The sequence below is a fragment of the Acomys russatus genome, chromosome 1 (assembly GCF_903995435.1).
Source record: "Acomys russatus chromosome 1, mAcoRus1.1, whole genome shotgun sequence".
NCBI lineage: Eukaryota > Metazoa > Chordata > Mammalia > Rodentia > Muridae > Acomys > Acomys russatus.
In genome coordinates this window covers 6,465,788-6,491,162 of record NC_067137.1, presented here as the reverse complement: position 1 = coordinate 6,491,162, position 25,375 = coordinate 6,465,788, and the positions used below count along the sequence as shown (strand labels likewise).

General features: G+C 51.9%; 1 protein-coding gene across 4 annotated transcripts in view; it reads left to right on the top strand.

Moving 5' to 3' along the window:
• Positions 1 to 25,375, top strand: part of Ttc7a (tetratricopeptide repeat domain 7A) — a 103,665-nt gene that overhangs the window by 35,359 nt on the left and 42,931 nt on the right. For all 4 annotated transcript variants that reach the window (XM_051158844.1, XM_051158757.1, XM_051158673.1 and 1 more), the window contains 7 exons: positions 2,758 to 2,836; positions 3,932 to 4,089; positions 4,617 to 4,680; positions 13,783 to 13,920; positions 14,882 to 14,965; positions 19,249 to 19,353; positions 25,001 to 25,118. In XM_051158844.1, the coding sequence (XP_051014801.1) occupies positions 2,758 to 2,836; positions 3,932 to 4,089; positions 4,617 to 4,680; positions 13,783 to 13,920; positions 14,882 to 14,965; positions 19,249 to 19,353; positions 25,001 to 25,118 (746 nt within the window). The remainder of the gene's footprint in view (positions 1 to 2,757; positions 2,837 to 3,931; positions 4,090 to 4,616; positions 4,681 to 13,782; positions 13,921 to 14,881; positions 14,966 to 19,248; positions 19,354 to 25,000; positions 25,119 to 25,375) is intronic.

The window sequence follows — 25,375 nt, the reverse complement described above, 5'->3', positions numbered from 1 at the left end:
GATTGTTTCTCTAAAAGCAGTCAATAAAAATTGGAATTTACTCAAAATATGCCTGAGGGTGATGATTTACGCTGCAAATGAATTCCCAGGAACCTATTCAGATGCCAGGATCTCTTACAGATCTTAAAATTACTTGAAAGACAAGCAAGCAAACAAAAAAGGGTTGGGATACAGGATTGTGTATTGAATGCAGCCTTAGTTCCTTATATGTGTCCCGGGAGTGGCAGTGCCTGGACATCAGTACCCCTTTCCCAGCTTTCAGGAGCGGCCTGTCTGCTGGTCTGGACGTGACAGAGGGGACGGGCCCTCCTGTGGCGGGGAAGAAGATGCACTAGGCACTCTTCGTTTCCTGCCTCCGGGTAGCAGCCTAGGCCAGGCTGCCAGGGAAGAGTCTGGCAGGTCACCCACAGAGTGGAAAATCACCTGAGGCCCCAGGAGGGGCCTGCCTCCTCTGGGCCACAGGGCCCTAGGCAGCCCCAGGGACCAGCCTGCCTCAGCCTGTGGACCCAGCTGGCAGGGTGCTAATGTCCTCTTTGCTGAGAGCTCCTTTATCTGTCTTTACTGTCCCTCCTCAAGATGGCCTTCATCCATCTACTGGGGAGTCTGCTTGTCCTGCTCGGGGCGACAACTGTGAGGCTCGGGCCTGTTTGTCTAGCGCCTCTGCCTTCTACTAGTGATTTACACCCCCCCCCCCCCAGCGTTCACATATGTATAATGAAATTTACAATGGCCACATGCTGCCTTCTGAAACCTGGCTTCTCTGACAAGGACAACACTGGGGGGTTCTGTGCCAGTAGTTCTCAAACTTGAATGTCCCCTGGAAAGAACTGGGGCTTTTTATCAAAGCCAGATCCTCACCCACGTTTTCCATTGTGGATTGGAATGGGGCCTCAGAACTTTTCTTTCTTTTTGAAAAATATTTTTAAATAATTCCTTGAAAATTTCATACCCAAATCCAATGTATTTTGACCTTGCTCTCCTCCTCTCTCCCTAATCCCTCCGAGGTCCACACTCCTCCCTAACCCACTCCCTGCTTCCTGTCCTTTTATTTCTTTTATAATCAGCCCACTGCGTTCAGTTTGTATTGAATATATACTTCTGGCTTTGAGGCCGTCCAGGGGACTGTGGTTGACCAAACCAGGAGCCACACCCTTACGGAAAACTGGCTCTCCCTTCACCAGGAACCATCAGTTGTCAGTCACTCCTCAGTTAGGGGTGGGGCTCTGGGCTCCTCCCCTATCCGTGCCAGGCATCGACTGGCTCCATCTTGTGCTGTGGCAGCCACAACTGCTGTGAGAGCATGGTGCAGAGGTCCTGTCATGTCTGCTCCTCCCTGACTTCCGGCTCTGAGAGTCTGTTTCCTCACTGCAATTGCTCCTAAGTTTTCCTGTGGGATTGGGTGGGATGGCACGGCATAGAGCCTACATTTCTTTTTTCTTTTAAAAGATTTCTTTAGATTAATTTTTATGTGTATGTGTGTTTTGTCTGCATTTCTGTATACTATATGTTTACCTATGGAGGCCAAAAGAGGAAGTTGGATACCCCGGAACTGGAGTTGTGGATGGTTGTGAGCCCCCTGAGGATGCTGGGAACCAAACCTGGGTCCTCCACAGGAGCAAATGTTCTTTAACCACTGAGCCATCCTTCCAGCTCCTGAACTTTCATTTCTAACAAGCTCCTGGGACTCTGCTGGTCCAGGGTCTGTCTGAACTCTGAAAAGCCTTGTTCTGAGTCACCATTTCCTTGCATGTAGGCTGAGCACCTTTAGTGATAAGCATGGCGGAGTTAAGTAATACACACACCAGCTTGTAAAAAATACATCATTGTTTATAAATAATTCTGTACTTAGTATACTTTAAGAAACAAAACCCAACTAGCACAACAAACCCATGTTTTGTTTTGTTTTATTTATTTATTTTATTATTTTTTTTAAATTTTATTTATTGTATATGAGTGCTTTATCTGCAGAAGAGGGCATCAGATCACATTTTAGATGGCTGTGAGGCACCATGTGGTTGCTGGGAATTGAACTCAGGACCTCGGAAAGAGCAGGTGGTGCTCTTAACCACTGAGCCAAGCCATCTCTCCAGCCCTGTTTTTTTTTTTTTTTAATTACAGTAAGATATTTGTTAGGTACAATTAAAGAAGATCGAACCAACAATAGTGTTACATAAATAATACTGCTGGTGATGGGCTAATAGTAGGATTTGAGAATGTGACGTGCCAACACGCAGTGTGGAGACACTGAGCTGAGCATGAGGCCAGGAGCGGCAGAGGGAAGCTTGCTTCCCCGACACAGGACAGAGGCAGCAGCACTGAGCCTTGAACAGTCTTCCCACCAGGAGGCTGAGGTTCCATCCCTGCTATATGCCGTGTCCTCTGTGTACTGACCGACCTCACTTACTCTGGGTCTCTTTGTCTGCATTCTTATGTTTACAGACAAAGGTCTTCCTTTCTAACCTTGGGAGCTTTGTGGTTTTTTTTTTTTTTTTTTTTTTTTAGCCTCCAAAGCATCCCTGAAGGCAAAAGGGTTGATCTGCACAGTCTTGGCACAGCATAGCCTACCTACGCTGTTGCTAGGTCTCCCTCCCCCGACTCATCAGTCCCACGGTCCTGGACTTACAATTCTGCCTTTCATCCCACCTACTGAAAGTGGTCAAAGAAAACTCAAGCAGACGAGGCCGCCCGTCAGGTGCTGGGTTATGAGGGTATCTGTGCAGCTCGGCTAGCAACAATCCCACTTTTGCTGTCCTCCAGGAACATCGTGAAAGGCATGAGGGAGCTCCGGGAGATTCTGAGGACAGTGGAGACCAAAGCAACACAAAACTTCAAAGTGGTAACGTGGCTGTTGGCCGTGGCTAGTTTATGCAGAGGCCATTTGGGTGGGAGACAGCACAAGCCCTTGCAGGAGGCCCATGACCTAGAGATGTCACAAGAATGCCTGTGCCCACACTCTTCTGCTCTCAGCAGACATTATTAATTGATCCCAGAGTACTTTTCCCGTCGAGCCTGGGAAAGCGCCCTCTTTATCTCATCTTCTTCATCAGGGCAATGGAGATGAATGGCTCCTAGCATTAGAACAGAGTTGAAATCTACTGCCATCCCTTGCACAAGCAAAATTGCCCTACTGAGGTGTGGTATTGCTCTCTTCGTTATGATCTTAATTAATGTCATTGATCAGCTGGGTGTAATGGTCCACCTTTAATCCTGGCACTCAGGGCAGCAGAGGCAGGTGGATCTCTGCGAGTTCAAGGCCAGCCTGGTCTACAGAGTGAGTTTCAGGATAGCCAGGGATGTTAACACAGAGAACCCCTGTCTTGAAAACGACAAAACAAAATAAATAAAAGTAAATAAATGTCATTGACTCTCATGTCTTTCATATCCCAAGTGAGGTCTGTGTTCTTAGACCCTGGTCCCTCCAAAATCAGAGCCATAGCTGTTTTTATTATTCTCAGTTGTTTATTATTCTGACTAGAATTTTGGGTCAGCTGCCAGTCCCTAGAAGGCATCTGATAGGATGTCTCCTGTACCGTGGCCTCCAGCCTTCTCCCATGTCCAGAAGAGACTGCAGGGTCCTCAGTAACTAGAGGCAGGAGAGAAAAGAGAAAATAAACAAACAAACAACAACAACAAAAACTGGGGTAGAGCTATGCAAAGCCATCTATAGAAATGGTGGGGAGCTTCAGTGCTAGAGGGACTGAGAAGTGAGGGACTTGGGAACTGAGCTGTGGGGACCTCCAGATGCCAGCACAGCACTCACTGGGTGTTTTTGGTTTTTTGGGTTTGTTTGTTTGTTTGTTTTTGTTTTTTTGTTTTGTTTTGTTTGTTTGTTTTGGGGTGGTTTTTTTGTTTTTTGTTTTTTTTTTTTTTGCTAGTTGAGAAACAGGGCCTCCAAGTTTGAGCCTAGCCTGCGTCTTTCCCTCTCTGTCAGATGGCGGCCAGGCATCTGGCAGGAGTCCTGTTGCATTCGCTGAGTGAGGAATGCTACTGGAGCCCCCTGTCCCACCCTCTGCCCGAGTTCATGAGCAAGGAGGAAAATTCTTTCGTCACCCAGACCCTTCGGAAACCTCACCTCTATGAAGGAGACAAGTGAGTACCACCTGCCCCACTGTACCATGCTGGTCCTGCCATGTGCGCAGGCCGTTGTTTTCCACCTGCGGCCCTTCACTGTACCCTGCCCTCTCAGCCTCTACCCTGCACAGTACCAGGCAGACATTTTAGAGACTAAGGAAAGGTGGCCTCTGGTGCAGTTGTGGGAGAATTCCTCCTGGCCCCTGGAAGCCACACCTTTGGAGGTTTCCTGACACATCCCTTTGATGTGCCAGTAGAAGGCGGAGTCTGTAGTCACTAGCAGGGTCTCCTGCTCCACCTCAGGCCTGGGATAGAGGGGCCAATTCTTCTGCAGGATAGCAGCAGCTTTTGAGGTTCAGAATTCCTGGGCTTGCTAGGAGCTGCCCTTGGTATTTGATGCCGGTGAATTATGCAAGAGAGGGTCACCTTACCAGCTGATGTTGACTCAGGGCTGCAAGAGAGGACTGCCTGGGGGCCAGAGGTGTGTGCCCGTTGGTATTGGTGTGGGCTGGGCCACAGCCAGGGATGTTGTTGTTGTTTTTCAGCCTCTACTGCCCCAAAGACAACATAGAGGAGGCCTTGCTGCTGCTGCTCATCAGCGAGTCCATGGTAAGCTCCAGGCGCCGCTGACCTCAGGGGCTGGGGTCATGGAGAGTGATGAGGTAGGCACAGGCTATGCGTGGCCTAGTTCAGCTCTGCCTCCGGGATGCCCTGAAGGTGTGAGACACACACACACACACACACACACACACACACACACACACACACACACACTCACACACACACTCTGCAGGTCTGGCTCATCACTGGCTTTGGCCACACTAGCCGTTGGTCACACTAGCCGTGCTGGGCTGTGCTGAGAGACCTAGTGTCTGTCCCCAGGTGGGTAGGGGACCAAGTGCATGTTAATCCCTCTTCTGGGATTGTAAGAAAATGATTCTCACAAGTCAGCAGTCTGCACTGAGCAGCCAGCCGCGCGTGCTGGGTGCCGGGACCCACATAGCGAGCTGTAGGGGAGGAAGCTTTTTGGGGCACAAGACATGGATTCAGGCTCCGGTGCTGCACACGTTAGCTGAGGGCCAGGGTCATTCAGTCTTTTCGAGCCTCCGTTTTCTCTTCATAAGACAGTAGCTAGCTCAGAGGTAAGTGGACAGAATGCTCGTTCTTGCAGCAGCTGATTATCTGCCTTGTCCGTGGACCTGTTGTAGAAGCCAGGGATGCAGGGATGCAGCAGCAAAACGGAGGCAAGCCCCTGCCTCATGCAGTTTGCACATTAGTAAAGTGGTGAACGATCCCAGTACCCAGGCTATCCCAGCGCACCTGCATACTATGGACAAATAAGGTGGTGGAGACCCACCTCCCATGCCCTGGGCAGATACGTATGTGAGAACTTGCATGCATCCGTGCCCATGGTGACCACAGTGCTCAGCCGTGCTTTCAGAGAGCTTTGGATGCTCCTTGAAGGAGAGCGTGATGCAGTCAGGTAGCCCTGCAGGTGTGAGATGCAGGATGGACTTCTCGCTCCAAGGGAGGAACATGGGTCACAGAAGTCCACACTGCTGAGCTGGGGCGTGGCAGCCAGGGGGCCAGGGGGGAGGGGGAGGGTGGCACTGGCTGAGAGACAAGCATCTTAGATGACCCGTCTGGGAAGTAGAGGGCCATTCATTGATCACCAGTGTTTCTTTGCCTGTCCGTATGGATGATGCCAGGGCTTGACCAGGGCACTTGTGTGAGCTGCCTCTGGCTGCACAGGTGAGGAAGGGACACTGGATGGCAAGACCAGGAGGCTGTCCTTCCTCAGCCAGGCCAGGCCATTCTAGATCTGAACATTGCTGGGTAAAGAGTATCTAGAGCTGGGTACCAGCTGACCAGACACTGCCATAAAAAGCATCCTGGGGGCATTCTTGTTCTTGCTTCAGAGGAAGGGACACCTAGAGGCTTAGCCAGATTTGGATGCAGAAGTGCCCAGTGTCAGATTCGCTCGTGGGGACGTGAAATGACTTCTTTCTCTGAACACAGACTGGATCTCAGTTGTAAATTTTAGATTTTTTTTTTTAACAAGAAAGTTTCTCTGTGTAGCCCTGACTGTCCTGGAACTCATTCTTGTAGACCAGGCTGGCCTAGAACTCACAGAGATCCACCTGCTCCTGCCTCCCGAGTGCTGGGATTAAAGGCGTGTGCCCACAACACCGGCCTTAAGTTTCAGAATCTTGATGTCGAACTTTTGGAACCCCTTCAACTCAGCCCTTGCATCACCTATAACCTCCTGTGGGACTCTGGAGATGTGGGCACGTGTCACCCATGTGTGACGGTAAAAGGTAGCCGCAAGACTCTGCCTCTGCTAGGGACCAAGGTGGCTACCTCAACTGGGTAGACATTATGCAGAATCATATGAAATTGCCTATTTTCAACTATTTATGGCTTACAAAAACAAGTTTGAGGGTTGGGGATGCCCCTCTGTTGGCAGGGTGCTTGTCCAGGGTACCTGGACTGTGGGTTTGCTCTGCAGCATGACGTGAAAACTAGTTTGTGTCTATAATCTCAGCTCTCAGAAGGTGGGTTCAGGAAGGGCAGGAGGGCCAGACGTTCAAGGCCATTGTCAGCTAAAAGAGAAAGGTTTGGGACCAGCCTGAGCTGTCTGAGACCCTGTCTCCAAAAATCAGAAGGAAAGGAAAGAAAGGAGCACCAATAGTTTTGTGTAGTTCAAATTGATACTGTTATGTCCCCATTTTACAGATGAGGAAGTAAAGGGAAGGGTGCAGGATGGGTATATATCTTGGCCAAGGTCACATAATAACAAGCTTTGTTTTCATGACTTGAACCACGTCCGTCTCACTGACTAGTTTCTACAAGCACAAGCCCCAGAAGTGGGTGCTTTTGAAAATAAAACACACAGGTCTTGGGAGAGTCTGTTAGCCGGGCCAGGCCAGGCCAGAGTCACTATCGTCTGTCTCCTCGGAAGACACTGAGGTGGTTGCTCGGTTTTAATTGCCAGCTTGACCTGGCGGAGAGTCACCTGGGAAGGGGGCTGTCAGTGAGAGAGCCGACCAGCTCGATTTGACCTGTGGGGGTGTTGGCCGTTATCTTGATTATATTAGTCCTGCTAGGGGGAACTGTAACCTGCAACTGTGAGCGAAAATAAGCCCGTACTCACCCCAACCCCCTTCTCTTTTGGAATCCCACATGCCAATGGTGTCAGTGGTCCCCAACCTGTGGGGAGAGACCCCTCTAGGGACTGCATATCAGATATCCTTCGTGTCGGATATCTGCATTGTGATTGTACGTCACGCAATGAAGTAGCCACGAAATAATGTTATGCTCGGGGGCCGCCACGTCATGAAGGACTACGCGCATTAAAGGGTCGCGGCATTAGGAGGCTTCGGAACCACTGCACTCTGTAGACCAGGCTGGTCTTGAACTCACGGAGATCCTCCTCTTTCTGCCTCCCAAGTGCTGGCATTAAAGGTCAGGGTTAGCCCGGCCAGCCCTTTCTCTATTAAGTCGCTCTCGTCACTCCCTACGACTACCACCCGTGTTACGACTTCTTGTGGATCAGAGCCCAGTGCCTGAGCTCTGGTGACTCCTTAAGGTTATTGACATCAGGGACCCAGATACCTTACTTTTTTTTGTTTTGTTTTGTTTTTTGAGACAGGGTTTCTCTGTGTAGCCTTGGCCATCCTGGACTCACTTTGTAGACCAGCCTGGCTTCGAACTCACAGCGATCCGCCTGCCTCTGCCTCCCGAGTGCTGGGATTAAAGGCGTGCGCCACCACGCCCGGCACCAGATACCTTACTTAAAGCAGAGAATGGCCTCTTTCTGGAATGTGGCCCCCTCCCGGCACCTGTGAATTTCCCTGAATTGACCTTTCTCCAAGCAGCTCTTTTTGCCTTGAGAGTAGCCCGCTGGCCTCTCCAGGAGTTGCAGGGCTCCAGCTGAATAGCCAAGTACAACCCTGGGAAATTCTTTGTAGCGTGCTGTATAGAGAGGCTGCGCGGTCTGGTTCAGATGGTTGCTAGGAGGAGGTACCTTCTTGGGTTGGCTGCTTTATTTCTTCTTGCCCACGCCAACCCCAGCAGACATTTGACAATGAGGGAGCTGGGGAGGAGAGTTGGCCACAGACAGCTTTAGTGTCCCATCTCCAGAATCCGTCTCCCTCACTGCAGAGCTGGCCAGAGATCAAACTAGCCTTTCTCCTGCACCCTCCTCCCTTCCAGTCACCTGCCTTTCATTTTCTTTTGTCTCACTATGTATGTAGCTTCGGCTGGTTGGGAACTCACTTTGTAGACCAGGCGGGCATTGAACTCACAGAAATCTACCTGGCTCTGCCCCCCTGCATGCTGGGATTAAAAAGCATGCACCACCATGCCCGGCACATTCTTTGTTTTGTTTTGTTTTGTTTATTTTATTGAATTTTGTGTGTGTGAGCCCACACACACTGTAGTATGATTATAGAGGTCAGAGGACAGCTTGGGGAAGTCAGGTCTCTTTCCCTGCTTGAGTCGTGGGGGTGCAAATCAGTCATCACACTTCCCCTCCTGAGCCATCTTGCCATGTAACTCCTCCGGTGACACTGCTGACTAGCCAGAAGGTGAACTATTGATTGTGTCAGGTGCTGCCCTGACCCCTCAGCTCACCCCAAGGTTCCATGAACTTTGAACAGGGCCTCTGTGTGCCTGAGGGACTGTCCCCATCTCTTAGCTTCTGGCTCGTTTTGGCTGTAGATGATGGGCTTAGGGAAAAACCTCCAGAGCAGCAGCTGGCAGCCTTGCCTGGGACTTTGCAGCATCTCTTAGACTGACTGCGGTAAAAGCCACTCCTGTAGTGCCAGCCCAGGTCACTGTCACCGTTGCTCCCCACCTCCAGGACGGCCAGAGCAGCCACCTGGCAGAGGTATTTGTGGGTTTGTGAGGGCTGCAGTCCCACTTTTATAAGGTCTACGTGCATGTCTGGTGCTGGCGTACGGCTTTTGTTATATGCTAACCCGTGTCATAAGATGAGGGAGCCGCCATGTCTTCTCAGATAATAGAAGTCACCAATGTCTTCCCAGTAACATAAGGGATTTGATTTATAACTTCTTGAAGATTTGTGTTTTGGACCCAGTTTTGTGTCTTTAGGGGTAAAAGAGCATTTCACATTCTACTTGCTTACATCTGTACATCTACCAGGCTACCCAGCAGTCACTCATCCATGCATGCATATATCTGTTTGCACACACACACACACACACACAGACACGCACGCACACACGCGCTCACACACACCTGTCCGTCCACTCCCCCATCATCTACACAACGTTCTATTCATGTTCTCAGCGCTATTCATCACTTCATCTTTTTTGAGCAGCTGTGCTGGGCTGGGCTGTGCTCACCACTGCAAATAAAATGCAGTTTAAAGTCCTTATCCCCAGTGCACACCCACCCGGAGCTGGGAGTGCTAAAGCCAGCTGAGTCTTTGGTTCTGTTTTTGTTGAGCTGGGAGAGAATTCACTGCTTCTGTGGCCTCTCAGAACTAGGAAGGTACAGACGTCTGATGTAGAACACGTATGGGAGGCTGAGGGTGTCTCTGGGGACCAGGACCCTGCGCCTTAGCAGACTAGCTCTGTGCTGGGCCAGTGCCAGGCACCTGGTTGTGTCCTCATTAGTGCTAGCTGAGCAAGAGTCCTCTCTCCCTGTTTTCTCATGTGAAGATGGAGTTAATGAGGCCTCCGTGGAAGGCGTTTGGGTGGATTAAGTAAGAAAATGAACACAAAGCTGTCTCCTTGGGTCATTCAGCGAGTGCTTTTGTCCTGGGGTCGAGCAAGGCTTGATTCTGACTTAGCTGCATTTGAAAGCATGTAAGTTTTAGTCTAGTTGGGAAATTGGGGGTATTGGTCTGTTGTTTTTAAAAAGGAGGGGGAGCTTCCTAACCATGGTTCCATTTGGGACTCAGCAGATGAGACACATGGTTATCCTAGCTTTTGGCACCTAGTTTGCTTGAAGGAGAGGCCTTGCTCTGCAGAAGGTTGCCAGCTCAGAGCCCATGGTTCAGCACCCGTGACAGGAAGACTGCGGCATCTGCCACAGGAACTGTGTTGCCGGGTAGATGAAACCTGTCATAGAGCACAGTAGCTCTTGGCTCTGTGGACTGGAAGCTCAAGAGCTGGTGGTAATTATGTCTGCCAAGTGGGGGGCACCAGCAGGAGCCAAACACAGCAGAGTCCTCCAGGGAGGGGGGGGGCATCACTGGGTGACTCTGTAAAGCCTCTGAACTGGGCTTCGGGCATCTTACAGCAGGAACCCGTTCTTTGCAAGGTGATGGCACCTCAGACTTTACTGGGGAGACCTTGCCTGCGTTTTGCTGTGTTGCCTCCTTCAGCAAAGCCAGCCCAAGGTCTCCGATAGTATCAGTCGAGACTACTGAACACTTTCCCTGAGGAACCTGGAATCAGGGAAGGAGCTGTGTGTGTGTGTGAGAAATCAGAGTATTGGGGCTTCAGTAGGGTCCCTGCCCTCTGTGCGTGTCAGTCAGTTTACTTGGCCTCCCTCGGTCTTCTATAAAATAGGATGAGAGTAGGCAAGAGGGCTGTGCAATGGTCAGATGCCACTGAGAACGTGTTCCGTCTCCCCCACCTAGATGGGAGCTCTGTCTGGGTCCAGGATTAGGAGGAGGATTGGGCTGGCCAGAGGTGAAAGTCAGAGCTGGCTGAGCTGTAGCCAGTAGACATGGGGAGCTGCTGCTGTTGAGGTAGTCTGCCTGGTGTTGGGGAACCATCGGGGCCTGGACTGGCTCTTGGATGGTCATCTTCAGGCTCAGAGTCCTCCGCTGGGAAGGTTATACTTGCTCTACTGCCTCAGGCTCATGGACCAGATAAATTGGTGGGTGTGAGAGTGGAATCAAGGCCTACCCCTAGAGGGGATGCCTCAACATGAATTATGCCTGCCTAAGGAAGTGAGGATTCCTGGATTTGTCCAAAGAGCAGTGGTGGGTCCTGCTTGGGGTGTAGCTGTTAGAAGATGGTAGTGTGGCTGGTCTCCTGCCAGTCCGAAAGCTCTTTTCTAGAAGGTTGTCCTGGAAGAACCGGGAGATGGGGGGTGGGGGGCACACAGCACGCACAAGGGTGAGGAACAGGGACACCATTGCTTGACTCAAATAAGCGCCGAGCATCCCCCAGCTGGTGCCAAGGCTGGGTGTGGGAGTTTGGGTGTGGGAGTTAGCAGGGTGGGCAGGGAAAACCCAGGGAGAATACTCACCTTTATTATCCCAAGAGCAGCACAGAGGATGGTGGGCACAAAGCTGCTCAGGAGCTGTGTGTTTACCGTAGCAAGTGCATTCATATTACTGCATTGGATCTGGAAGTCGTCATTGGACCTGACGCCTTCCTCATGGAAGCGGGAATCAGAGGCCATGCACACAGACAGGAAAGGGAAAGAATGTGGTGGCTGGAACCAACTCTAGGCAGGCCCCTCCCAAAGCCTGTGGGGCCTAAGGGCAGTGAGCCGGGAGGAAGGGGGCCAGGGAGAGCTAGGGGTGCTTCCGGGAAAGGAATCTCAAGCCTCCTTGTGGTGCCCCCACCTCTGAGGTTTGTTCTGCCTCCTGCGTCACACATGAACTTATGCTCCTTAGTGGCTCACTAGCTATCGCTCAGGACTTCCTTTTTTTCTGCTCCAGTTTCCCCGACCCAACCCTGTAACCATGGTTACGTACACAGGCACTCCCTAGCAACCAACACTGGCCCAGCATGTGTGTGTGTGTGCGCGTGTTTAACCCTGCCCCCAAAGCCATGGTAACAGCTGGGCAGACCCCAGCATCTGGCTGTCCCCTGGGAACCATGTTCAGCTCTTACAGTAGTAAAGCTGTAAGGACTCCTAAGAGGGTGCCCTCACTGCAGTCTGCCTGTTTGAGGGGCCAGGTCATCTGGAGGACTTGCCCTGTCTCATGCTTCATCTGCCCTGATAACACGCAGTTCTGGAAACCACTCCTCCCCTCACTAGACACACACCCAGAGGCCTGTCCTCTCAAAGGGCGAGTTCCAGAGTAGACAAGGAATTTCTGTGCCAGCCCAGAGTAGTCTCCCCAGGTACTGCTTGCTCCACAAAGGTGAGTTTATGAAGTTCTGGGTTTCAGGAGCTCAGTCTAGAAACGGTATGTCCTGTCACAAAGAGTGATGAGCCAGCCAATGCTGCCAGGGCCTGGGTATGTGCCATTGAGGCAGAGGGGAGGGTCGGCTATAGGAAAGCAGCCATCTGAGCTGGGAGCTGCCAGCAGGCTGACCAAGGAACGCCAAAGTGACCAGACTGAGCCTTCAAGGTAGATGGCAGCCAGAGAAGGCGGTTCACTGTCGCCCTGAGGGCAGTAGTGACAGTGCACGCTTCACAAGCTCCCCGCCCCACCCCTACCGCCACCCCCACCCCACCCCCACACGGCTTCTGTGCAGTCCTTGAACATGCCTGGCAAGGCTCCCTCCTGAATCTCTCTTCTTCCTCTCCTCATTCTCTTCCCACTGCTGCCTGGAGGAGCCCCGCTCCCCCCACGGTCCCCACTGGGTGCCTGGAGGTGGGGGAGCGGGAGGGACGCTGCCAGAGATGAGCACAGGTTGCGTTGTTCACACAGGGCTGTGTGGGCGGGTTTTACCAGAGCGAGCGGGATTTCTTGGCACTTTTCCCTTCCTTGAACTGTTTGAAGTTCCTGGCTACATTTACCAGGTTGGCTAATTGATCTTTCTGAGGATTTCCTGCCATCCCGGGTACCCTCTCCTGAGCCATCTGTGTTTCTTGAAGAGGACGAACACAGATCGCTGTCATGGCTGAAGGGACAGCTGTCCAGGTCCATGGGTGCCAGTCTTGTCTTCCTGCCTCAGATACCTCTAAAGATGTTAGTTCTTTGGGACTAGGAGGTCTGTTAGCTTCTAGGAGCCTCTAGGGGGACCTTCAAGGCATGGGGTTTCTGTCCCCTCACCCACTGGCCCATGGGAGCCTCAGCCCCTTGCCTGCAGGAGGGATTGTGGCTCTGTGTGGAAGGAGGCAGTGAGGACTGATGGGCAGAGTGGGCCTTGGATCTGGTGGGATAGCAAGGTTTTGGGTTCCGCCTGGAACCCAGCCCTTCTTTGACAGCCTCTGGGGGAGCATAGCAGGCTCAGACAAGGAGAGTGATGCCAGACAAAGACCCCCTTCCTTGCCTGAAGGAGAAGGACCCGAGGATGCTGGGAATTGTCAGCTGGAGTGTGGGGGCAGATCTCAGCCTTGTGGAGCACAGTCATGGAGCACATGAGAGCCATTTCAGACCCCAGGATGTCCCTGTGCTATTGCTGCTCAGAGGGCCCCATGACTATTGTGACTTGTTAGCTGCTCCCTAGATCATGGAAGAAGAATGACCATTAATAAGAGAAGACATTAATGACAGTGATAGCATGTCAGAAGCAAAGCAGGGTGCTGAACGTTGCTACATTCAGATGAAAGGCGTGCAGCCGTAGCACTATCCCCTCAACATCTCTGTAGGTTTGAACTCTTACAGAGGTCCCAAATAGGCACTAGGACTTTGACCTTAGGATGGCTCCTCCCTCACCTAGACCAAGGGTTTTCTGCCTTTGGAGAGAGTGGTGTGGACATAGGAGAGGCCGTGTCTGAGAGCGTGGTCAGTCGGCTGGCCTGGGGCCAGCAGTGAAATGCGACCGTGAGTGGGTTTTCAAGATGGGCCTGTCCTCACCATCTCTCCCAAACCACACTTCACCACAGGCAACTCGGGACGTGGTGCTGAGCCGGGCCCCAGAGCAGGCTGAGGACCGGAAAGTGAGCTTGCAGAACGCTTCAGCCATCTATGACCTCCTGAGCATCACACTCGGCAGGCGCGGCCAGTACGCCATGCTCTCCGAGGTAGGCTCAGCCGCTCCACCTCCCTCACTTCCTAGGATTTGGGTATTTCGTAAAAGGAATCATAGCTGGGCGACAGTGGCACACACCTTTAATCTCAGCATTCTGGAGGCAGAGCAAACGGATCTCTGTGAGTTTGAGGCCGGGTTGGTCTACAGAGTAAGTTGAGGATAGCCAGGACTACACAGTGAAATCATGTCTTGAAAACCAACATAAATAAGTTAATTAATTAGAAAAATAAAAGGGAGCTGGAGAGATGGTTCAGAGGTTAAGAGCACTGGCTACTCTTCCAGAGGTCCTGAGTTCAATTCCCAGCAACCACATGGTGGCTCACGACCATCTGTAATGAGATCTAATGCCCTCTTCTGGCATGCAGGGGTACATGTAGATAGGGCACTCATAAACATAAAATAAATAAATAAAATATTTTAAAAAATAATAAAAGGAATCGGATGAGGTGACCATTGGTCCTTCCTCACTTGCCATTTTCTTCTCAGGCTGGCTTGCCTCTTACTAGCCCCGTGACCTTGGCAAAGTCACCTTCTCCTGCCTCAGTCACAGACTTATTATCTGTGTAATGGGGGTAATTAGAGATCTTACCTTAGTGTTGGCTAGGCCTAGGGTTAGGATGAGTAAATGAGTTGATACATGGGAAAAGCTGAGAGCCCTACCATGTCCCATGATGATAAACACTAGTTGTTATTTTTACTTCACACGCCTGATTTCATTTGCACATCAAGACAGCCCCATGAAATTGTTTACGTATTATGGAAATGGGACCACAGAGGGCAACACAACTGTTGTGTAGCGTTACGCTGCATGCATGGCGGGGACTGGATTGCCCCTGTGTTTCTAGCACGAACCGAAGGCAGAAACTTGGGTAGTAGTTACCCTGAAAAGGACTGGGGTGACTCGGGCAAGAGGGCCACTGGTGGGGCAGTGCTGACGTCTTCTTCCTCCCCAGTGCCTAGAACGAGCCATGAAGTGTGCATTTGGAGAATTTCACCTTTGGTACCAAGTGGCCCTCTCCATGGTGGCTTGTGGGAAGGTAAGGCCCAGCTAGGGTTGTGGAGTCTCTGGTCCCTCCCGGAGGCGAAGAGCTGCAGTCTCCCAGAGTTAGGGGCTGGAGAAGTCAGGGTTGACTGAGATGACACGGAAGGTAGCTGGGGAAGGCCCTGTATTCATGTGCCTAGTGGCTGCGAGTGCATCCGTGTGGCAGGTACTGGGTTTGGATGCCTCTGTCTTCCTGTGGTCCAGCACAAGAGCATCGCAGCACTTCCGTTGCCATGGCTCCAGGAGAGGGGGACACTGTTCCTGCCCCCGAATAGCTGTGAGTGGGGAACGTGCCCAGTAGAGATCCTGTAAGGTGAGGTGGAGCAGCAACCACCCACAAGGGGATCTGGAGGGGAAACTGTGACGGATGTAGTTAGAGGTACCCGGGGGGGGGGGGGGGGGGGATAGCAGAAGAGACTGCTCAGAGCATGCGGCAGCAAGGCAAGCATTCGCCCTCCATCTGCCCAGCCCCTTCGCCAGCAACCCTGATTTTCGCTCAGATCAGAAGAACTACACTTATGTAAGCCTCTATTTTAAGCAGCGACACGAAAGGAAAACCTTTCCGGGAGCTGGGGGCTGAGGGAGATGGGGCTGAGGATGCTAAGAATGCAGGAAATAAGGTGACATGAGCTTGCAGATGGGTCCAAGAGCTGTAAATACCCAGGGCCCTTTCATGGGGCTGAGGGAATCCCTCGCCCCCTGGCCCATCTGTGCCACATTTCATTTCTAGCTCCACAGCCGTCTCTGAGGAGGGCCCTCCCAATGTACCAGCGCCGCCTCCGCAGATGGAGGAGTGCCAGCAAGCCCTGGGTCTCTGCAGTAAGACAAGCCAGGGCCTGGCAGGGAGGGGGAGGAGGACCAGGTGCTGCAGTCTTGTCAGAAGGTTGGCAGGGCAGGGAGAGGCTGCAGAGCATCCCAAAGTCGGTGAGAGTCTCCTTGGGCATCCTCTGCTGGGCATCTGCCTTCCCAGCCCTTCTCTATCACTGGGGCATCTCCCAGAGCATCTTTGAAGTCACAGCAAAACCTACAGGCTGTGCTCAGCAGGGTGCTGTCAGAGTTCAAGGAGAACTCAGAAGTCCAACAGGGCTGGCCCTGCAGCATGAGAGGAGACACTCCCAAGGAGCAGGCAGTGGAGAGCTGGGAGGACAGCAGAGCTCCAGGCTGAGGGCAAACATGAACCAATGGGAAGGGCCCAAAAGATGAACCAGCAGACCGTGTATAGGACTTGAAGGCACCAGCCTTCCTAGGTGCTAACAGTAGGCTGGGAGCTGCGGCTGGCTTGTGTGGATCTTGTGCACACAGCAGCATTGAGTACCTTCTTCCTGCCTCCCTCAAACAGGAAACACCTTTAGCCTTAGAATAGCAGAGAAGAAGGGCTTAGAACAGTGCATTGTTCTATGGGTTTTATGGATTTTATTTTAAAGCTACCCCCTTAAAACAAAACAAGACAAAAAACAAAACAAAACGAAACAAAGAACAGAAAAACTATCCCTGGAAATAAGCTCTAATTTCAAGGGCATTCCTGGAGGCCCCAGGCTCAGGAAGGGACACTGCTGCTGTGGGGTCTTTCACCTTCTGGACCAAAAGAGGCCCAACAGCCAAGCATCCTTCTGGCCTCTGGAAAGCTCCTTCATGCTCCATCAAGGTGGACATAGGGAGTTGGAGTGGTTAGTGACTTCCTTATATGTGAGGCTCCACTCACTCATGCACTCAGTGTACTGGGAGATTGTTCTAGAAGGCATTCTCCAACCCCCCCCTGGGAATCCTGCATTGCCAAAACCATTCTCTTGACTGTCCTAGCAATCCTCAAAGGAGTACGTGGCCAGAGCCTGCCTTTGCTGAGCCTAAGATGGGAATCCAGGTCCTGTACCTTTCAGAAGGTGGGGGTGGGCAAATATAAATGCGCCTGGCGTTTCACCCCACAGGGATAACGGATGAGTTCTGTGGCATGATTTAGGTCGGTCCCTCTCTTGGTCTCCATGCGGCTGTTGCATTGGCTGCGTTGCTAGGTAACCAGCATGGGGGGGGGGGGGATGCGCGGGAAAGAAGCCGGCTGCTCCTACTGCTGGGTCCTCAGATGGCTCCTTAAATAGCAGTGTTTTTTGGTCTGCATTGGGGGTGGGGCAGGGAGGGGTGGGGTGGACTAGAGAATCCTGTGTCTCCAGGATCCAAAGGGACGCCTCAGAGAAGGCTGAGACTTGCAAGGCGTGTGGATCATCCCAGGAGAGGGTCTCTGAGGAGGTGGGCCCTGGCAGCTCTCACATGGCCCCCCTTGCTGCACTCCACAGGCCTGTCGTTTCCTGGCCCTTGCTTTATGCTTCTCCTGGCCTCGTGTTAGAGAGATGATGGGTGCTGGCATTTGTCTTCCCTGCTGCCTCGCCATGACCTCTATCCTCTTAGCTGACTCCACCACCTCAGCCCAGTGACCTAGCCCAGAGAAGGCCTGGATGAAGAGACCTACAGTTAGTCTCATTGGTCTGGTTTCTGTTACTTGTAATAAAACAACCAAGGCCGAAGAATTTATACTGAGTAGAAGCACGTTTGCCTCATAGTTTTGGAGATCGAGGACGGGCTGCCACCTCAAAGATGACATGACAGGAGTGGATGCAGGCGGGAGAAACTGTATAGCCAGGCAGGAAGCCAGATGGGAAGGTGCAATCCTTGTTCATTTTAAACCAGTCCCTTGCAAGAACTATGAGAACAAAATCTGGTCGGTCCTTTCAGGGCACACCCAATGACCGTTAACCATCTCCCACTAGACCCCATCTCTTCACTGTTCACTAATCAGGGCTAATCACTCTCAGGATGAGCCCCTAGCCCATGCACTCTTGTGTTCTCTTGGAGAACACAATCAAGAATGTGTGTGAGGCACAGCTCAGTCACAGCCCCAGGAAATCTGTCACACTGGGTGGAACAGCGTTCTTCCATAGATGGTGGGGAACGGAGAGGTAACTCGGGTGCGGGGGATCCACACATTCCAGTCATATCCTACCCGAGGCAGATGAGCCTGCCAGAACCCTCCTCTTCCTAGTGGCACCCCCAGAATTGCTAAGAAAGAAGACAGCTAAGTTAAACTGAAGAGCTCAGCCCGGCATGGTAAATTGTCCTAGTTACACACATACACCTGAGGGTCACAGGTGCTTAAGATCTTTCATACCAGGACAGTTGCTGTCGACTTTCCCTCAGAAGACATTGGATTCAGAAAGCAGAAGGTTCCAGACCGTGGAGGGCTGGACAGGAGCATATGCACACTCATACGCGCACACACACTCACACGCACCCACACCCTCTCTCCAGGAACCCGGCTTCCTCTGGCCAAGGCCATTCGTTGCCACAGACACCACATAGGGTAGTGTTTAAGAGTTAGGCCCAGGCTATGTTCAGACCCTTTCCTGGTCACTTACAGACTATGTGGCTTTGAACAAGCGGCTTGTCTGCTCAGCTCTTGTCTCAGTTGTAATGCTGCCTGACTGGTAGGGATGTTGTGAAAAATCCAACACACCCATAGAGAAATGAGCAAACCTTCTGTAAGGGTCAGGCAGTAGTCAGTTTTAACTGACTGTTAGTAGCCAGTCAGTCTCAACCATCCCACTTGATGTGGCATCAGCAGCAGCCACGGACAGTGTATAAGTGAATAGGTATGGCTGAATTCCAATTAGACCTTATTTATAAAACCGGACAGTGGGCTAGATTCAGCCTCTAGGCTCTTTTGGCAGCCCCTGACTTAGAAAACTGCCTGGCACATGACAAGATCTGGAGTATTATCTGTCATTCCCAATTGGCATGGGTGACATGCATGTCTGAACCTGGATGCCTTTCCCTTCTGACCCTCCCCGCCCCTCCTCAGCAAATCCTGGTTGAGTCCTGTGGGGCCTCAGCTTTCGGTCCGGAGGGTCTCTCTGGCCCTCCTACCATCTCGCCTTCTTCTCAGCCTTTGTCCATCGGTTCAGTCTCTCTCCTCCGAGCGTGGGTTTAGAGGCCCCGCCTGTCACTCAGCTCTCTCTGGTTCTCATCTGAATCCTTTCTGTCTGTCATCACGTTAGCTGTGGTCACATCACTCATGGTCACCATCCTCCAAAGGAGGGAAATAAGGTTCAGAGGGGGACTCACCTGCAGAGTATCGCCTGGACCCTCCCACTGCGCCCCTTCCTGGTTCTTAGAAGGAAAGGAGTACAGAGCAAGGGGTGTTGGGAGAACTATTCCTGAGGGCACAGGGCACCCCAGACTGTGGAGACCTAGGGTGGCCAGTGACTCTGTCCCCTGCTCTTGCTTCTGCAGTCAGCCTACGCCGTGTCGCTGCTACGTGAGTGCATGAAGTTGCAGCCCTCGGACCCCACGGTACCCCTGATGGCTGCCAAGGTCTGCATTGGGTCCCTGCACTGGGTGAGTGACCTGTGGGGGTAGGGCAGGCGGAGCTCAGATTTAGGTAACCTCCTGAGGGAGACTCCAACAAGTGGGAGCGAGGTGGGGGTGTTTGCAGTAGGGGAGGAGGACCCACTAACCTCCATCTTCACAGCATGGGCCCCAGTTGGGATGCTTTCTGATGGTGGTTCAGCTTTTCAATGTGAATCTCCGGGGAGCAGTGAGGGTGCTAGGTAAGACTTAGACTCGCCCATTAGAATAGAGGGCTCCAGATGACGTCATAGTTAATAGAGAACCAGAGGGGTCGAAGTCAGGCCTAGCCTGAGACAAAATAAAGATGCCCTCCTTGTGGCCCCTTCTTTGTTCTTATGCACCCCCGCCCCAGACTTCTGGCTCCCCACTCTCTGCTGAAACAGCTGTTAAGAGACAACAGTTTAGAGGTAATTTTCTCTTCAGCTGATAGCCTTTGCTGGTGCTCATGAAGGTATCCCCAAAAGGTCAGCAACTTGAATCAGGGAGAAAAGGGCCTGGAGCCCTGAGCCCCAGACCTCTGATGGGCTCAGACCCAGGCACTGGACCGTAGGGAGCACTATACTAACATGTGCTCTAACTGGTAACTCGCTTTCCTTGGTCCCAGTCGGCCGCCCCGTGTCAGGGAGAGCCCTTTTTCTGTACCCCGAGTGACACAGAACAAGCTCCTTACCCCTCTCATTGTCATCTCGTACCCCACATGCCCTCCCCAGCAGGCTAAGTAGCCCTCATTCCTTCTTCTGCATTCTAGATCCAAAGTAAGAGCTCACTCTGCTGTAGGGCGCATGCCGCTGCAGGCTGCACAGTCCCAGGCCAGACCCTTGCAGCAAAGGGTGCTGGGAGCTGAAGGTGCATGGGGCTGAGCCCCCAGCCCCCAGCCCCCAGCTCAGACTACTTATTCTAGGGCTTCTGAGAGGGAACCTTGGACTCATCGCTCAGATGAAGCCCAAAATACCCATGTCTCTAGGAGCAGGGCTGGGGAGGGCATATGTGCTCCCCCGGGCTGCCAGCTCCAAGGAGCTGTGAGTCCACCCAGCCAATGGCGCCCTTGCCAGGAAGCCCTAAATTTAGGTCTTCCCACCACGGAGAAGCTGTTTCCCTCCGCAGCATAATTACAGTGATTATGTGCATTCAGATTACATGGTAATAAAATTAGGATCAAATCAGTCCAAATTGAAATCAGATGAGTTAGGAGCAAAGTAATCAATGACAACATAAATAGAAAGGCCCAGAAGGAAGCTTAAACGTGGAGGCTTGTCACCAGAAAACGGCGAAGGTGGGCTGTTACCAGGGACCAGGAGCGGTTTGAGGGTCGGCTGGTCAGAGTTTGGTGGGGAGGGCAGACACAGGTGGGAACAGGGCTATCCAGGGAAGTAGGGATGATGGTGAGCTGCAGGCAGCCTTCCAGACTTGGATGCTTCCCCTAGAGACACCCCTCCCGCCCCTTTCTCCATTTCTTAAAGTCAGTTTTCCTTTTTTAAAAATCTCTGACGTTGGGGCTGGAGAGATGGCTCAGAGGTTAAGAGCACTGGCTGCTCTTCCAAAGGTCCTGAGTTCAATTCCCAGCAACCATATGGTGGCTCACAACCATCTATAATGAGACCTGGTATCCTCTTCTGGTGTGCACAGAACACTGTATACAAAATAAATAAATAAATCTTTAAAATAAAACACCTCGTCCTAACAAGGGGTTCCTCCTTTTAATTAAAAACAAAAAACAAACAAAAAAAAAAACCTCTCTGCCGTTGCCTATGCACCATGTATGCAATGCCCACAAAGGCCAGAAAGGGGCGTCAGATCCTCTGGGACTGAAGTTACGGATGGTTGTAAACCACCATATAGGTGCTGGCAACCCACCCCAGGTCCTCTAGAAGAGGACCTTACTGCCGAGCCATCTTCTCAGGCCCACCTTTGGACCTCTTCAAGTCTGGCTTGAACTGGCAGTGTGGTCCTCTACTTCTCCAGGGCAGAGCTCTGGCGTTTCCTGAGGCCAGTGAGGGACGCTCCATCTCATCACTGTGAGCTTTGTCTAGTGTTTGAGAACCTTCTCCACTTCCTTTGCTTTGCTCTATGGCCACAAGGCAAGTTTGGGGAACAAACAGAAAAGATGATGTAGGTATTTTCTCAGCTCCCTCCAAACACAGTTAAATTGGTAGAGGCATAGAGGACAGGGCGTGCTCGTATACTGTATATGGCACAGAGAGCGACGTTGAGATAGGACACAGATGAGCTCACTGTGCCTGTGATGTACTGTAATGTGTCTCTGGTAGGCTCTGTAGCCCTCGAGGGAGCAGCACGGGTACTGGAAAGAGCACAGGCTGTGAAGAACAGATAGGGCTCAGCCTTTTAGTCTACCTATTCACGAGCTTGCGTAACATTGAGGGAGCAATTCTTTCTGTGTGCCTCAGTCTCCTCATCTGGGAGCTGAGAGCTGGCATACCCATAGCGTGACTGTAAGCCGTGGGAGATGGTGTGTCTCTGTGTGGCCGTTGCAAGGTATACGAAAAATGGTTGCCGTTATTTTTTTACTGTGTCTTCAGAATAGTAAGGATATGCCTTTGCTTTCATTTCCAAAGTCCAGGAAGACAGATTACTCACGGAGTGGGAAGAGCACCAGCTCTCCTGCATCCACCTTGCAGAGGTTTGAAAGCACCTATTACTCCCTGAAGAAAAAAAAAATGCACATTTCCCACAGATCAGCTCCAGGCCCTACTGGAGGAGCTCAGGAGAAACTGGAGGTCTTTAAACAGAGCCTGCAGCTGCAGAGAGGAAGGGAACAGAGAATTTGAGGCGGGCCTCTTGGCTCAGTGCAGGTGAATGAGGCTTCCCAGAGATGGAAGGCAGCCCTGAGCTCCAGAAAGTGTGCCAGCTGAGCCCTGAGTCTGCTGTGCAGGAACCAAATTAGGTACCCTCAGTGATAGAGGGACTTGGGAAAGCACAGTGTTTCCTTACTTCCGAAGAACAAACCCAAACCACCGAAGGGTTACCCTATTCGGTGCATCAGTTTGTTTTTGTTTTTGTCAGAGGAGGAAACTGAGAAAGTGCAGAGAGCAGCCGGGGAACCCCTCCGACCTGTCTTGGCTGGAGTCACAGTGCTACCACTTGCTGACTGGCTGACTGGCTGACCGTGGCGGTGGGGATGTCACACAAGCTCCCCGTGCCTCATAAGCCCCTGCTGTGATGCTATGACATGGCTGTCAGGCCTTAGAAACATAGACGCAGAAAGAACCTTCCCTGGGTGTCCATTGGCTGCTCCAAGTGAGACAGTATCATAGTGGGGGTATTGGAAACAACACTGGGAACCCCTCATCTAGATGTGTTTTGATGAGAAGTACATCTCGTGCCACAACCTGAGCTGGTGGCAGAAACAGCAGCCTCCAGAAGGACCACTGGCCGCTTAGATTTGAGGCCACAGGAGGAAATGCCTAGAGTCTAGACCTGAGGTCCCCACGAGGAGGAGGCTGGCGAGAGTACTTGGGAGAGATAGTGACGGGCAGTTAGGACCATCTGATGGAAACAGCGTTTTCAGATCATGGAATAGAACACATAAAAAGGAAAAAGACAAAGGGATGGATTGTAAGAGAACAGGGTGGAAAATGGTCTGGGTCAGTGTCACCTGTGCAAGGGGTGATAGTGATGGTGGGTGGTCGTTGGTTGCATATGTGCCCTTAACCTCAGACGGAATTGGAGAGAGTGGACCTGCACAGTGGACGGGGCAGGACTGCGGGGTGCCATGTGTCCCGTGAAATCACGGCTTTTCCATGATGACCAGCCAGGCCCGAGACAAAAGGCAGTCAATACTAGTGCCCTCTATGTGGATCCCAAAGGCCCTTTGATGCAAATTTTTCAGTGAGAGGATGTGTGGCTACTGTATACAAATGCACACTCGTGCGTAGTAATTGTGGCATATATGCATGTTACATATAATCGCTGGTATTAATCTTAGTTAATTAGTCAAGTATACCAAGTGACATCATATCGCCACAGCAGGCCTCTGAGGGAGACACTGTGGCCCCCGGCTTTCTGAAAAGGAACTGAGGCCCACAAGATAACCTTATCCCCACACTGCCCGGCCATCCTGAGCCTGGCTGGGGTCCTCGCACTCCTGAGCCAAGTTCTGAGGCTTCCCGGTTGCCACACCTGCTTAGACGAAAGGAGAATAAAACGTTTTGTCTTTTATTTAGTTTCCATTTTTGCTGTAGCAACATTCTCCTCATTTGCCAGCTAAAGTACCCACCTCTATTAATAGCACGTGTAATTATTGTACTGTACATTAACTTACTTGGAATTAATCCTATTTTTCCTTTATAATTACTGTCGGGAATCCACATTGCAGAAAGCCTGCTTTGTGGGTGGCACCAGAGCTCAAAACAGTGTTGGCCCTGCAGGAACATGGTGCATTCATGAGTGCCATGACTTTTCTCATTGTTGTTTTTGAGCAGTGGGTACTCGGCTCCATTGGGTTTTAGGGGTTCTATTTGTTTCCTTCTTTTGCACATGGCTCTTCACAGTGTGTCCACTGGCGACTGGTCCCATTCATTGCTTCGTGGCTAATGGCCTCTGTCTCGGGCAGTTCCACCACAATCCAGAAAGCTGGGGAGTGTGCAGTCAGATTCACCCCACTCCTGCGGCAGACATCACGCTAAGTCGGGATAGGAGTAGGGTGGGCACCCTGGGAGCCACCGTGCGTGTGAATCTCACCTCCACTGGACTGCCTGTGTGACTCTCTGCCTGGTGGGAAGACCTGTGGTGTGGAAGTAGTGGGGAAGTAGGAGAGTGATAGAAGGAAGCAGCCCTGGGCTCCATGGGAGCCGGTGTTCCGGGTGATATCCAGACAGACCGCTGTTCTTTGCACATAGCAGGTCAGGGGCAACCAGGGGAGTTAGTGGAGACACATGAGAATGGGCACAGCCTTAGCCCCATCCCTACACCCCAGCCAGCCTCACAACTACGGGTGCCACATGGCATCCATAAATTCGGCCTTGTGTGCCTTCTTCTTGACTCCCATGTTGTGTGTGTTTATATGTGTCCATGTGGCCCGTGCCAGTTGGGCCTTTTCCAACTGGAACAGTCCCCTTGCTCCCAGGACAAAAACAGCCTGGGGCCTTTTTCCCCTGAATGTTCAAGCTTGCTGGCTTCCTGCTCAGGAAGGGAGGGAGGAAGGGAGCTCTAGACTAGCCTGTGTGGCGGCCTGCCCTACTCTGCAGGGTTGGCCATGTTCAACACGCGGTGTTCCCAAGGCCCAGCACCAGCCCTGGCTCCCCTCTGTCTGCTGAGCAGGCCCTACAGAGACCGCGTGAGGAGGCAGCCACACATCCTGGCCTGCTTTCAGTTCATGCTCTCAGCACTGGAGGCTTCAGGGAGCTGGCTCTCTCAGACAGAGGGAGTCTCTCTGAAAGAGGCAGTACCTGTGACCTTGAGCAATGGCTCCTTGGAGGGGGGCCAGGTCCAGGGAGACACTTCCTGGTAGAGCAAAGAGCTGGCTTCTCTGCTTGCTAGTTGTAGGGCCTACAGTTCCTGTGTGAGGAACTGTTTTGTTTGTACTTGCACCTGACGGTGTCCCAGGTTGGTCACTGTTGTCTTCCCTGCCTGGTACAGTAAAGTCCACCCCACTGACCGCTACCTCTCCTCCTTGCAGCTGGAAGAGGCAGAACACTTTGCCATGGTGGTAATTGGCCTTGGAGAGGAAGCAGGAGAGTTTCTGCCTAAAGGCTACTTGGCCCTGGGTCTCGCCTACAGCCTGCAGGCCACTGACGGTGAGTGCCAGGCCCCAGGACAAGCTGCCTGTGGAGGTTGCATCAGGGTTCCCGGCTGCCTCCAAGGCATCTTATTCCACTAGTGATCCGTCCTTGCTTCTTCCCACGGACACAAGCACTCCTTTGGAATGTGTGCATGCATATACAGTCCGCACCACACACATGTGCACACACATGCACATGTGTGCGTGCACATACACACACACACACTCTTACTTAGATGACCACCAATGTGCCATTCCTCACATGGGCCCAGG